Source organism: Camelus dromedarius, chromosome 16, assembly GCF_036321535.1.
Source record: "Camelus dromedarius isolate mCamDro1 chromosome 16, mCamDro1.pat, whole genome shotgun sequence".
Lineage (NCBI taxonomy): Eukaryota > Metazoa > Chordata > Mammalia > Artiodactyla > Camelidae > Camelus > Camelus dromedarius.
Genome location: NC_087451.1, coordinates 23,640,893 through 23,655,721, shown reverse-complemented (window position 1 = coordinate 23,655,721; position 14,829 = coordinate 23,640,893). Strand labels below are relative to the sequence as shown.

Genomic DNA, 14,829 nt, shown 5'->3' with positions numbered 1-14,829 from the left:
GAGAAATCTGGCATAGGATCTGAAGGAAATGCCAGAGTGAAATTTTCCTTAAGATTAATCACCCAGGTAAGTAATTTCCCCTTCTTGCCAAACAGTATCTTTTAAAACTTCTTAGAAAATCGATAAAACAGTGCTGGGTGGTCGTGAAAATGTGGATTTGAGGATTTACTTACCACGGACACACAAATTTTGAAGGTCTGATAGCTTGCCTAAAGCAGCACGGAGCTCCCCCACCCACTGGGCGGGAACAGCAACGGACGAAGGAGTCTCAGGAAGAGCAGGGGGGCAACAACTCCGTCCCGCTGTCCCTCCCGACGCCCTCATTCCTGTTCCTGCTCCTTTCAAGTGTCTGTCTGTTCAGTGTGGAATTCAGAATCATCAAAGGACTCCAACTCTAAAGTATAAATACTAAAGCATCAAAATTTCTCACGTATTAAAGCTTTACAGCAGGTGCCAAGGCAAAGGGACTATGAGATCGTCTCCCAGGATCAGCCACACAGGATGTTTTTACATCAGTGTCATCAGCCAACCAGCCAAGCGTCAACCTAACCTGGAAAATGGGGGAAGGAGTCTGCGGTTCAGAGCAGAGAACAAGCTACCAGGAAAGGCAAAACATAAATGAAGACTTTAAAAAGAGAGAGAGAGAGAGAAGACAGACAGTTTGAGAAGAAACCCAGCCTGCCTCCCGCGGGGCTGGAATGGCAGCGGGACATCTAGGAAGGAAGCAGGTTTCTGAGTCTCCGAGTCAGAGTTAATCACAACCCGAGACCCAGAGGCACAAGCCAAGAACCACAGCTCCAACAACCCCTATGAGTGTCATTTCCATCATTTCCATTATGCCTCAGTTAAACATCTACCTGTTTGATGTATCAGCCTTTTCCAGCACTGTTTCTGAGGTTTCCCAGAACTGACTGCACAGTTCCACGATGCCGAGGAACTGGTAGAGCGCTAACAGCGTCTGCGGAGCCTGGCTCACACACACAGCGTCACGTACTCGGAATCAATGTGTACGTGCATCCACTCACCCGTGCACTGCAGCTTGCAGGTATACCCCAGGGCTCTCAGCTCACTGCGGAAAGTAAGCATAGCCCCCCCCCCCTTTTCCACATCACGGCCCTGCCCAGAGACAACTGGATGACGACCAGATTCGGAGAGCCAGCCAGAACCAGGCCAGACTTCTGTATCAGTAACAGCAGCTACCGTTAACCAAGCACTTGGCTGTGACCGCACACACGTGCTTTAAAGCCTCCCGGTCTCTCCAGAGATATGGACGTTACTGGGCGCACGAAGGCTCCTCCCCCTCGGGGACTCAGCAGCAGGACGTCAGCCGTTACCCGGTGGAAGGCAGGCTCCCTAACTGGGGACCGCCCTGTTCTGAGGGGGTGACCACATACGACATTTCACCTGAGAGGAAGAAGCAGTGACCGGGCGGGGGGGGGGGCATGGCCCACCAGTTCTGCTCTCAACTGGACCAGGTTCAGACATGTGATCAACAGCATCACTAAGCTTCGTCCTGTTCCTCTACGACACAGGGATAACGCCGCCTCACAGAGTTGTTGTAAGAAGCAAACAGAATAATGACCCCTTAACGTGGCATGTAAACTGCAAAACACCACCTACGGATATGTGCTCAAATGATCACCATCTCTACATTTACTGGCAAAACTTCACCGACAGTTATTTTGGTTACAAATTCCAACGCCAAACTCTCTCTGCTTAGACGGATCATTCCAAGGAGGAGAAGCAAATGTCATTTAGGAACTATTTGGGGTTCTGTAAATTCTGGAAGAGACTCTGCACTGAAGTGCGTTGTCTTTCTGACGCTGCTCATCAGTTGCCTTTTATAAAGAACAGATTTAGCTGGAGACTCTTTCCCACATGCCTGTCTGCAAACCTGATGGAACGCAGTAGCTAATCTGAGTCATCTGAATAAGCCACAAGTTGTGGACCTCGGAGGCCGCTCAGTGAATGCATGTTGCCCACCAGTTAAAACATCAAAGTCAGACAAATCACAACATTCAGAAGGAAGACACATTTCTCATACTGATTTTTCTTACACACACGATGTTCTATAAATCACATCGCCGGTGTCCACCGACATCAGCCTTACTCTCCTAGAACATAACATCAAGTTTCATAACCACTTCTGTTCAGCACAGGAGATGAAAGTCAGTTCCTATTGCTCAGGGCAGACTGCACAGACAAAACAAAAGGAACGTCAGAGAAAAGGAAAATGCGGAGAGATGCCTTAGATACTAATCTCATATTCGCCGGGAAAACAGGAGAATCTTTATCTGTCTCTCCTCTCAGGGTTTAAAAGGCTGTGAATTTTCTTTTGCCCTACCCACCCTGTAATTCAGAGCTTTTTATCCAAAGCTCTTCCTTTTTACCTTATTTCAGCCAGGAAAAGTCTCTCAGGTATTGTCAGTATCAAACAAAAAACACGTCTCTTCTTTACTCTATTTTATTCACACCTCTTGATCTCTTTCATTTCCTTTCATAAAAATTCTTCAACACTCACAGATACACTAGATCCCAAAGATAACACAGCCTTATCACTTTACCTTTCTAATTATAACCTGCCTCTCAGATCTGAAACTCTACTTAACATTTTGTGCCTTTCTTGTAATTTTCTCCAAAATAAAGTCTCTGAGAACATCAATAGTTCTTCTAAGAGCTAGGTCTAAGTTATGAATTCATTCATCATTTATTTGATCTTTCAAAGGAGCCATTTTCTGAAATCCCATGAACCCAGATTTAAACAAATGAGCTAATATATGTAAAATGCTTAGAACATTACTTGGCAAATAGCAACTGCGAAGTGTCAGCTGCGATTACTGTTATTAAAATTTCTTGGTACTTCCCCCTCTCCCCTCGTAAATATTCTTTTATTCCCGAGGTGACTTACTTTGGGACCTCACCCTACCGGCCAGCGATGCGCCTGTGGGAAGCGATGGCTGTACAGGTCAGTAAATCACATCACTGGTCTCAGGAGTTAAGCATTCTCTGGGGAAGAGACACGGATGAATCATTACACAGCAGCACCACAAGTGCCTGTTAACCACAGTTAGGAGGTGACAGGTTGGAAGTGCTGTCACACGGAAGAAGAGGGGACTCTGGGTTTTACAGAGAGGAGGACGATGACTGATAGGCTGGGGGTATGGGAGGCAGACTCCAGCTCAGTCCTGGTCACCCACAGAGCCAGTTACCCTAAATGCAAGCAGCAACTGGAGTCATCAGTGTCCGCCAGGAGTGCTGCAAAAACCAAAGAGGCCCAACACGAAAGTCATCCAAATTCTTGAATGACCTACTGAGAGTAGAGCGATGATGGAGGAAAACACTCTTTGTCCTGTCTGCACGCACCCGCACACACACACACACACACACACACACACACACACACACACACACACACACACACACACACACACACACACACACCATCACAGCTGGGCATGACCGTGGACCCAGCATGTAGCCACAGAGACGGTGAAGGTGGGGCGAGCCAGGGGCCCCGGGCTGCGCTGAGGATACCACACTCGTCTAGGCAGCACACCTGTGAACAGAGAGGTCGGAGCCCGAGCCCAAGCCTCCGACACAGAGATAACTCACTATGTCTCCTACAGTGGGAGGCTGATGGCGCCGGTGGGCTGTGGACAGAGCATACGGCTTCCTGTCTGAACTGGAGCACTTGAGGGTTGAAGGGGCATTACTAATACTTACACCAGGGGCACAAGCATAAACCAGGACACAGGGTCACCCCAGCCATCAACGTGCATTACACAAGTAGAAATGTGAGCCAGAGGTTACCTGTGGCAGAAACTGGAGCCAGGATCTCGAGGGAAATCGAGAGCAGACGTTACCAAAGCCGTGGTTCTCCACCGGGGGGTTCTGGGCCCCGAGGAACACATGACAACTTCTGAAGACATTTTTAGGTGTCACAATGAGGGGGATCGGTGCTAACAGCATCCAGTAGGTGAAGACCAGGGACACTGGGAAACTCCCCACCGTGCACAGGGCAGCCCCCACAACCAAGTTTTCAGGCCAAACTGTCAAGAGTGCCGAGGTTGAGAAACTCTGTATTAAAAATTAAGAGATCTGACTGCATAAACTTATAAAACATCTGCACTTCAAAAGAAAACCCCCCAGAACTGCAGAAAATATTTGAACCCCACATGACAAAAAGCTAACAATCCAATCTACGTACATCAAGACCTCATAAAGGTGGAGTCCAACAGCAAAATGGGTAAAACTCGCCGGCGAACACAAAGGGCAAATAAGCATTAAAACTACCCTCAAAACAAAGAACAACTCTGCCTCCGAAGTAGTCAAAACATGCTGAATTAAAAGGACACAACCAAGGTTACCCATAAACCCAGCACAGATTTTCCAGTGCGCAGTGTCAGTGATGAGCTCTGTTACACCGCGCCAAACAGCAGTATAAACTGATTTCAAACGAACGAAGAAAGACCTTCGGGGGAGCAATTCAGCTGTACGTAAAATACGTACCCTTTTTAATTTCAACTTTTTACTTTGAAAACTACGTATCTTCTGATACAATCGCACAATTTCAGGAAACTAAAGAAACAGCTGAGAACACGTTCAAAGATTCAGCTATAAAATTGTACGGGCAAAAGACTGAAAATCCCTAATAAGTCAAAGAAGGAAAAACTTACTAAACAAATCAGGGTACGCCTATATATACAACTCTTAAAATCGGGCTATGTAGCAAATACTGACGCGGGAAGGTGTTCATGACATTACCTAAAGCTACACAGAAACTACACATATTACAGAAATCACTTCTGTGAGAAGTTAATTTATATGTGGAGGTGTGTGTGTGAAAAAAGTCTACGGAGTAATAACACAAATCACACGTGAACAAGTGCCTCTGTGTGGGTGCTGGGGTATGAGCTGTAAGGGCGGGGACTTTTGCTTTTTCTCTGCTGTCCCTCTAACGCACAGAACAGTGCCCGGCACAAGGGAAACAAAATAAAAAGTGATACTGTTATTTTTACTTATTTATGGTTTCTCACTGATCTGCAATAAAAACTTTATTTGCACAGAAATTTTTTAAATGTTGCTGTTAAAAAGAATGATTCAATGGCAAACAAAATGTTTTACAAAAAGAAAGGGACATGATGCCACCTAGCTCACGGGGTTGTAAGCTTTAAACAGTAACTTACGTGGACAGGCTTTGTAACCTCCAAAGCACTGTGTGAATGTTAGAAGTTACTTATTCTGCTAAGAGCCACACAGTTGCACCAGTTTCATACGTGCTTTGGCCGGCAGCCTACCGCTCAGCAGTTTCATTTCCAGCATTTTGTCCTTTACAGACAGAGATGTGTGTGCTGTTAGTGTAGAAGCAAAAACCTGCAACCATAGAGAACTGGCTGCGAAAGTCGTGGCGCATCCATGAAACGGAACAGTGTGTCACCAAGACGATCTGTCCTGTAGAAATGTACTTACTGACACACTCTTCATCTCTATTTTAAAAATTCAAGGATGTGTAACCTAAGTGAAATAATCCCAAAGACAGCTTATTATAACAATAGCTATTATGTCAAATACTCAAAATTGTCGTGATGATCACTTTCTGATAATTCTTATCTTTCAATTTGTTAATTCGTTCTACTGGAATTTTATTCAGCTTTTTCCTTTCAGTCTCTCGTTTCTCAAGATTCAATCAGTCTAAGCCATCTATAACGTTTTATCTTCCAGCTGCTGGACTGGACGCACTGCTTTCATCCTTGCAAGGCAACCTCGCTTTAAAGTTGCCCCGTGGCTTTAAATGAAGCATGTGGGTAGTTTCCAAAACACGGATGTAATTCCTTTTTCCATCTTAATGTTAGTAGCTTCTTATGTACACACATCTCTCTCTCTTAATGCTGTAGTCTGTGCTCTATAAATCAGGAGCTAAATCCCACTTTCCTACTTTAAAACAAATATTAGGAACAGTTTTCCAAAGCTCTGTTTTTCCTGCTTTCACAGAGAGATCACAGAAGTAGGATACGAAGAAGAAATAGAACTAAATTCATAACAGCTAAAGAAAGTCTTAAAAATATGAAATGTTATTTGAATCCTTTTATAAATACAGACAGAAGTGAATTTTTTCCCCACAGAACCCTACCGGAAGCTGGAGAACATTCATACGTTCCAGCCGCACATCTGCAGTCTTTACGTCGAACACCAGCTCCCTCAGAGCAGCCGTCAGCACCTCCTCTCTGCCAACGACTCCTTCTTGACCTGCTCCGCAGGAGCTCAGTCCAGCCCTCGCTGCTGGCGCTCTTCATTCTGCTGCCACTAATGGAAATGGCCTCATGTTCCTTTGTTTTAACTTTAGGAGACTGCTTCACAACACCAGAACTAAAATAGTTTCAACATGATTTAGAAAACATTGTGATCTGAGAAGCTAGTTGATACCAAAACAATGAAATTCTGTGATGATGGAAATCATTAAGATTTGTCAAGTATTACAATGCTTCCAAATGAAATCAAAGCCCAGGACAGGTGGGAGGAAGCAGTATGATGCGGACAGGAAGATGAAGAAATCACAGAGGAAGGGCGGACGCCCCGTCCAACACTGAGGGGCCTGGAGGGGACGCGTGGCGGAAGGAGGAGAGTGAGAAGGTCCCCGAGGAGGAGCAGGAGGGCCGCGTGCGTGAGAGCGGCGGGCCGGGCAGGAGAGCAGCCCAAGGAGACGGTGGCGGGAGGGACAGACGCTGCGGAACCCACCACAGAGTCTGTGGCCTCCTGGGTAGTTTCAAATCGGCGGGACCAACTCGCCCCCTACAGCAAATACACGTCCTACGGATGACGAAATAAAGCAGCCGTCTAACTCACCTAAACTTTTCAAATTTCTAAAACCGTGGTTTATGTTCAGCTTCCATAAATTTCTGCCTAAATGTAAATCATTCCTTTTTTTTTTTTTTCTCTCCAGATACTTTCTTGCTACAACCAAAGGGTTTTTTCCTTGATGAATTCCTGAACCACCTTTCTTTCGGGGGGTGATGGGGGAGGGTGGGCAGGCAGCTCCAACTCAAGGCAACTCTGTATTATCTTTTCTAATATTTTGGGATTTCTGAACCATTTTATGTTTATTAGTTTGTTGCTGTTGTTGCTTCTGAATCCTTTATTTAAAATCTATATGATTTAAACAGGAGACAGCAGCTAATATCCCAAGGATAAATACAGCTCTTCAACTTTAAAAAGGAGCCTGAAAACTAAAATGTTTTCCTGGCTTAATCTGATGACCCAGATTTATAACTACATAAAAGTAATAATTTAAAAACATTTTGAAAAAACAGACCCAAAATAGCCCCATAAATCCATCTTGCTTATATTGCTTTTTATTCAAATTTTCATTAAAAACATGTTCATTGCGAAACCATGATCATTCTCTTAGCCAAGAACTCTGGGAGGGCAGCAGAAAGCCCTGGAAGAGACAGCTCTGTGTTTACAGAGCAGACAAAGTGGCAGGACTATCTGAACCTCACTACAAGACTGCTTTGACATTTACAATTGTAAAAAAAAAAAAAAAAAAACAAAAACCAACTTTATTTGAAATAGATTGATCCTTCTCCAAATAGCTGATAACACATTGTAAAAACACAACGATGTTAAGCATTACCAAATTAACTCTCATATTTTGCAGACTACCAACTTATACATCCACTCAGCCAAGCTGTTTTCCTGCTGGTAACCTGAATTCCTGTTTTAAAACTGTGCCAGCTCCTCTTGGGTGTTCTGGTGATGAAAATGACTTTCCTTAAGTTTAAGCCAAGACTTTCCCACATAGTATCTTATGAAAAAGCCACAACATTGGGGCACACCACAACGAACAGGCCGGGGTGGGGGAAGTATTTTAAAGAATCATTTTGATGTTGAAAATAATAGGGGGGTGGGATGGAGATGCAATAAAAACAATATGCTAATTAATTTTTGAAATATTCTGATTCCACATACCAAGTTTACTGAATACTGAATTGCTGATTTTTTTTTTTTTTTAAAAACCTGGATGTTCTTGTTTAAAACAGCCTGTTGTGCATAGCGGTGGTTTAAAAGGCAAACCAGTCAAACCAAAGGAAGAACAGCACATAATCACATAAGATCAGGGGAATGTACCTGAAACAGGCAGAGGAGAGAGTCTGATGGCCCGAAAACACCCCCCAACCCCAAAGCCCGGGCATCTGGGGCGGATCCGCCACTGCTCCCCCACCCGAACACATGTGAACACCTTCCACCTCAAGAGAAAGGACAGACTGGTCATGCACCCCATAGACCTCTCAGAACCTCTCATGAACTTGTGTGACAAGTTCATGGTACCTTTCTGGCAACGGATGTCATTTTGGAAGGTTTTGTTTAAAAATGAGACCATACGCAATCTGAGAAAAGGTAACAACACGGCGACCCAGCTGAGAGGGGACCCACTGACCTGGTTGATGGAGTTGGCGGCACAGGAAGCGAGGCCGGTCCCGAGGGTCGTGAGCAGGAAGCAGGGCCAGGCGAACGGTTCCGGGGCCAGCGCGAACCCGGCTGACGTGGTGCTGACGACAAGGGCTGTGGGACAGAAACAGAGCAGGGGCTCGTCAGTACACCCGGACGGGAGCAGCCAACCGCCAGCGTCTCCCAACTCACCCGTCGGTCACACCAGTAACACAACCCATAGGCTAATCTTGGATTAAAAAAAAATGGTTAAAAAAATTTTCTCTGATCGTAAAAAAGTGTTCATTATAGAAAAATGCCAATTCTCCTTTAACTCCATTACACTCAAGAGTAAAATATAAGATGGGGTTCCAGATCCAATCATTCATTTATTCACTCATACATTTCCTGAATACCAACCCATGGCCAGTACCGTGCTGGGCAGTAGGCTCTCAGAGGATTTACCTGGGGGAGCAGTGACAGACATACACTAATGACTGTAACACACGGCAGCAAAGAATATCAGTCCCAATTCTGTGATGAGCGCCAGGCACCCTGAGCGGAGGTCTTACCCATCACAGATGGTCCTGGCGGCCCTACAGCCACCAGCAGGAGCACAGGGAAGAGACAAGGTGCAGGGGCGAAGCGTGCAATTCCAGCACCCACCAAGGCTGCTGCCTTTCTAAGGCCCTGGTCCTTTCCTGGGGGTTTAGAGAAGCCCCCGGGGCCAGAAGATGCCTAAGAGTGGTACTGATACAGGCTGGAGAAGTCACTGGAAAAAGACCTCCAGTGTGGGCTCCGCGGGGAAGGCTGCAGGAAGAGCTGGACCTTCAAGAGGTGCTGCAGGAAGAGGAGGGAGCGGGGGCTGGGCAGGCAGCATCACAGGTGGCTGGACATTCCGGGAACAGACCCAGGGGCAAGAAAGAGCGATGTCAAGGGTCTACAGTACAGATGACACCACCTCCTGAGACTGCCAAGCCAGGCGGATGACGTCATCGATGGGCGGCCAGCACAACGGGGGGTGACAGGCGGAGAAAGAAAACAAGGACAGACACAGACACCGTGGAGACAAGACTGAGCAGGACGGTGAGTAGACAGGCGAGGAGCCGCCAGGGCAGGGCCAGGAGGTGACTAAGCGGGACGGCGAGGAAACAGGCGAGTGGCCGCCGGGGTAGGGCCAGGAGGTGCCGCCACTGACGTCAACACGCCAGCGCCAGACAAACAGCAGCTCCCCCACTGGTCACAGACTGGCTGGCACGTCCCTGAATCTAGTTTTATGGGCAACATATAGAAACTCTCTTCAGGTCTACCAGATGGACAAGACCCTTCTCCCTAATACCTGGACCAGACACAGGTTTCCTAATATTTCTGGATTTCTCTGATTGGGGTCAATGAAATTTACAAAGATAACTTATAAGGATATGTGCATACATGGTCATCCTAAACCAGAAGTCTCTAGAGAGCATGCATTTCGGCAAAGAGGTCCTTCTTTACCGAATGGTCCCAGTGGTCCCTAAATGTGGTGTGCATCTGGATCTCCTGGGGGACAACTCACGTCCAGAAGAGAGGCTACGGATGTTCAGTGCAGAGGTTTAAGAAGAGAGAAGAGTGAGGGCCAGGAACAAGAATGCAGGCCTGGAGAAGGATTACAGGACAAGGAGCTGACGGCAAACGAGAGGCTGACGAGAAGTCACAGAGACACACGCTCAGGAGCAGGGCAGGCTGGCCCAGGCCGGGAGGACTGCCCTGGTACCATACGGGCATGTGAGTCAGCACAGCAAGTCCACAGAACAGCAGCAAACACCCAAGTGGAGCCAAGACAGCAATCAAAGACAGAACCCTTACTCCCAAGGAACCATTCTAGAAGAAATTTTCAACTCTCTGATTTCCACAACGACTGATGCCCAAAAGAGAACGCCACAGTGATTCCAGGCTTTGGAAACAGTCCTTGCAGGTGCACGTGAAAGGACACTGCACCCACGGGCAGCAGGGAAGGAAGACCCCTCACCTCACACACAGGCCACCCGGCCACACCTGCCGCGGCTCACGACCAGCAGGAGGAGCGCGTCTTTGGAGCAGACAAAACCCCTCTGAGGATGCTCTCGCAGCACCCATCTTTGAGGAGGCTTCCTCACTCTTTGCAGACATCACGCCACCGACCGCAATGCCTCAGGACAGGTCGGTGTTCCAGGATGAGAGTCACCTTGTTTTGCACAATCAGTGGCTCTGCAAGTGGGTCAGGGTCGCTCCGCGTGTGGCGATGACCCAGGACCGAGAGAGGAGCCCTCAACACCCAGGCTGCTCCCTGGCGGTGCCCGCAGACCGCTGCCGCCCAGGAGGGAGGGTCGAGGGCGTCCAGGGAAGAACCTGAAGGAAGAGGCTGCGGGCTTCTCCCTCCCAGAGCAGAACTAAGTCAACTGCCTCTCTCCACAGAGTAAATCAGTTGAAATAATTCCTGACTCTATTTTGAAACCTTGAATCTTAAACCAAAAGGAGACTCCTTATGAACAACCATGGGAGTTAAAAGGGTAAAGAAAACCCATGATAGCTTTCTTAATATACAAAATTAGTGAAATCTAGAATCACCAAAATAAAGAACAACTTTAGATCTTTCTAAATATCCAGGTCAACGTTTTATATTGTGCTTTACAAATAAATTTTAAAAATCAATTATCACCACAGTGGAAAATACAGCACTATAATCATTGAACTGTCAAACCAGAAATGCTGCAAAAAGAAAGTTCACTTTGTTTAAAATCAAAAAGGGTATGGAGTTGCACAAAAGCAATGTTTTTTCTTTTTATTTGCCCCAGAGCTTGACTGGGTGATGAACAATACACAAAGTACATCAAATTTTTGACTAATGGGTCAACTGATGGGCTGAGAAGAGACAAAAAGTGGTTTGCAAAAAACTGACAAAGAGAAAAGGACAATGTTTTAATAAGACATAGCGGTGACTAAATTTACAAAATGGAAATGCTGCCTTATTTAAAAATACACAAATTGTAAATGGTAATACAAGTAAAAAAATGACAGGGGCTATTATTACTACAGGTGAAGAAATTTGTATTTTGTAACACATTTCTAAAGAAGATCAAAAGCTAACAAAGAATGTATTTACACTTGCTTCATCAAAGCAATTAATTTAAAGAAAGAGAAAGGAAAAGAAAATTGATAAATTGTAAAATTGACCAAAGCCATATTCTCACACAGCACTGCCCCAACTGTAATTAAACTTTTCATTGATTTCCTGGGATTCATTACATGGGATCATTTTGCAACACCAGGATCTCATTAAAAGCGAATGTAATATATTCTTTCATTAATAACACTTGAAATGATATTTTATTTGGTAATCTCATATGCTGTCCCTTCACAAATAAACATAAAATCAATGTCACCAATGAAGCGTGACCCATCCAATGGAGGCACGAAAGCACTGTCCTGCTGGCACAGGGGTGACTCTGGGGACCCAGGGAAGGGTAACAGGCCCACCCTGACAGGCCTACCCCCACCCACACCCCCTCATGGTGGGTGTCCGGTCAGTAAGCGGCAGGCACCCCCTACGCAGAGACCCGGCAGCTGCCTGCGGAGGGCACAGGGACAAAGGCGGCCCTGACACTGGCCGCACTCCCTTCAGAACCATCAGGCCCAGCATCGGACTGGCTGGGCCGAATCCTCCCAGAGGCCATCACTGACAGGTGTCCCCAGGTGCTGTCTCCTGCCTGCCTTCTCCAGGGAGAAGCTGTTACTGATGCTCTCCGTAATTAAGAGGAAAAACAATTTTTTTTTTTGAAACAGTCACAGGCAGGCACACTCTGGAGGGCCCAGAAGAAAGCAGACACCCTAATGGGAACTCCCCATGGGGGCTGCTTGGCAAAGAACCTCGGGTGGCCTCCAGGGGCAGAGCAGCCTGTGGCCACCCCGGAAGGACAGCAGGGACCTCGGTCCCAGAGATGCAAATAAACAAGTCCTGCCAACAACCTGGACGTGGACCCCGAGCCCCAGAGGAGAGCCACAGCCCCGAGCAACACAGTGACCTCAGCGCAGGGAGCCCCTGAGCAGGTGACCTGGCCAGGCCGCGCTGGGACTTCCCACCTTTAGAAACTATGAAATCATACCTTTGTGTTGTTTTAAACTGCAAAGTTTGTGGTAACCTGTTCTGCAGTTAAGAGAAAACTAACAATGCCATATGGAGGGTGGCATTTGAGGAAGACTGGACTATGGGAACACAGAGACTGACAGGAGGGGAGGGGAACTCACTCAGGGACACGTCGAGGACACTGCAGGCAGCAGGCGGGCAGTGCTGAGGGGCCGGCAGGGACGCGGCGGGGCAGGCGGGGCAGGCGGGGCAGGCCCTCAACCTGAATAAAAGGAGGGTGATGACAGCAGAGGAGTGACACACAGTTCAGTAACTGAAGAGTCATAAATCTTAAAGGTCAAAGGGAACTCAGGGTCAACTGGCCGAACCCCTGTCCTGATGGAAGGAAGGACGCTGTCTCTGGATCTGGTGACAGGAAGTGATTTCTCCCCAGGCAGCCTCTCAACAGAAGAGCTCAGCTGTCGACAGCTCTCGCCCCTCAGACCAAGTCAGGACAATTCCTCGAATCACCTCCCTCTGGCAGTAACTCCTGCCTCCTGGGGCAACGCTGAGTTCACCTTCTTTCTCGGCACAGCCCTTCCGTCACGCAAACGCCAACCATCCCAGTCTCTGCTTCTGCGGGCTCGGTGTCCACGGGGACCCGCCACGCCTGGCTTCCACGTAGTAACAAACGTGGACTGACAATGATAACGAGAGAAACAAAGCTTACGCCTGCGCCGCGCTCTGCAAGGCCAGAGCGCCGTGACACGTGCTGTTAAGAACTGGAAACTCCGCTCCGCAGAGTCGGGCGTGGGTCCCGCAGGGTCATGGGAAGAAAGTGTGAGAAACTCCACTTAGGTTTGACCAACTCTTCCTTTTAAAACGCACATTTTTGCATATCTTAAGATGAATGTAATCACTGGTGTGAGAGTACATGAACTTTATTTACAACTAACTTAACTATATATTTTTGTTATACCTGACATATTTATATACAATAGTACAAATATTTTATAAATATACATATGTGCACTTAAAGCATTCTTACTGATAAAGTACATGCCCAGAGAACTGTGGAGAACCCTGATCTAAGATAAACAGCACGGCACGCAATGGTGGGTGTGACGTCTGCCTTTATACGTGGAGAGCCACGTGCCGGCCAGCGGTGGTGAACTCCATCCATGGTCTCACCAAGACTCATACGCTCTGTGCACGATACTTGGTGTTACGGGTTATTCTGTAACAAGTACTCCAAAGACTCATTTTCAGAAGAAAATTCCACGAAGTAAAGGGAAGACAGACAGACAGACAGACACACACACACACACACACACACATCACCCTGCTGATCAGAAAAATCACAAACCAGTTCCTTGGAGAAGCAGCTTTACCAAGAGCGATTTTTTTTTTCAGTGAAGTCTCAATACTTTGAGAACTGTTGGTCTCTGAGTCTAAGCATAAAGGAGGTATCATTTTTTTTCTGAGATTATCAATTAAAAATAACTATAAAGGTTATATTTAAAAACCGCTCCTCTACATGCTGCTTTATCTCAAGGCCTCATGACTTTTCAGCACTGGCCCCAAAAGAATTAAGTGAAAAACAAAAACTCCAATAAATCAATCTGGACAATTATCAACTCTGATAAAAGATTTGGTCGTAAGATTGAAACCACCGGCTTAATGAGAGTTGGAGATTCTCTATAGATTTCAAATTATCCCTGTGATCTATTATATCTCATTATCCTTGATGGCAGATACGATGCAATGTTATAACCCAAGTCCTACAAACCTGAGCTGGATTCTCTTTAAAGCTCTTTTATGTGCAAAGCCTCCAGAGAACAGGCAGTTAATGAATTTGCATGTGCTTTTGTTCATCTGTGGGTCCAAGCGATGGAATGTGTTTGTTAGCTGAGCTCAAAGTCCAAAATTATACAACTTAATGAAGAGGCAGCCCCTGAGTCTTTTCTGATTTTCAAACAAGCAGGGCTTCTTACTTGACAGCCATACTTGTGGTTTCTCCCTCTCTCTCCATTTCTATTAACACCTTAAGCTTCAAATGGTTCAGTTTCTAATTTAAGTGAGGTTTTTAGGCTTCACAGCTTGGCAGCGCCCTGTGAACCTCCTGACACAGTGTCTTCCCATCACACGTATGAAAGAAGGAGATAATTCTTATGCTTACTGTTAAGTTCAGATGAAAAGTCAATTGATCAGAGACAGGGTACTTTTTTTCTCAGCCACATTAAAGGCTGTCAGTCAGGGGTAACTGATTACAAACCATAACCACTCCTGGTGAAAAACGATAAAGACTTTCAATGGAGATTTTC

The 14,829-nt window shown here is 46.4% G+C and overlaps 1 protein-coding gene across 1 annotated transcript in view; it reads right to left on the bottom strand.

Moving 5' to 3' along the window:
- LOC105085098 (protoheme IX farnesyltransferase, mitochondrial) overlaps window positions 1-14,829 on the bottom strand; it is a 95,372-nt gene that overhangs the window by 67,534 nt on the left and 13,009 nt on the right. The window contains exon 4 of the mRNA XM_031467583.2: window positions 8,435-8,559. Within this exon, the coding sequence (XP_031323443.2) occupies window positions 8,435-8,559 (125 nt within the window). The remainder of the gene's footprint in view (window positions 1-8,434; window positions 8,560-14,829) is intronic.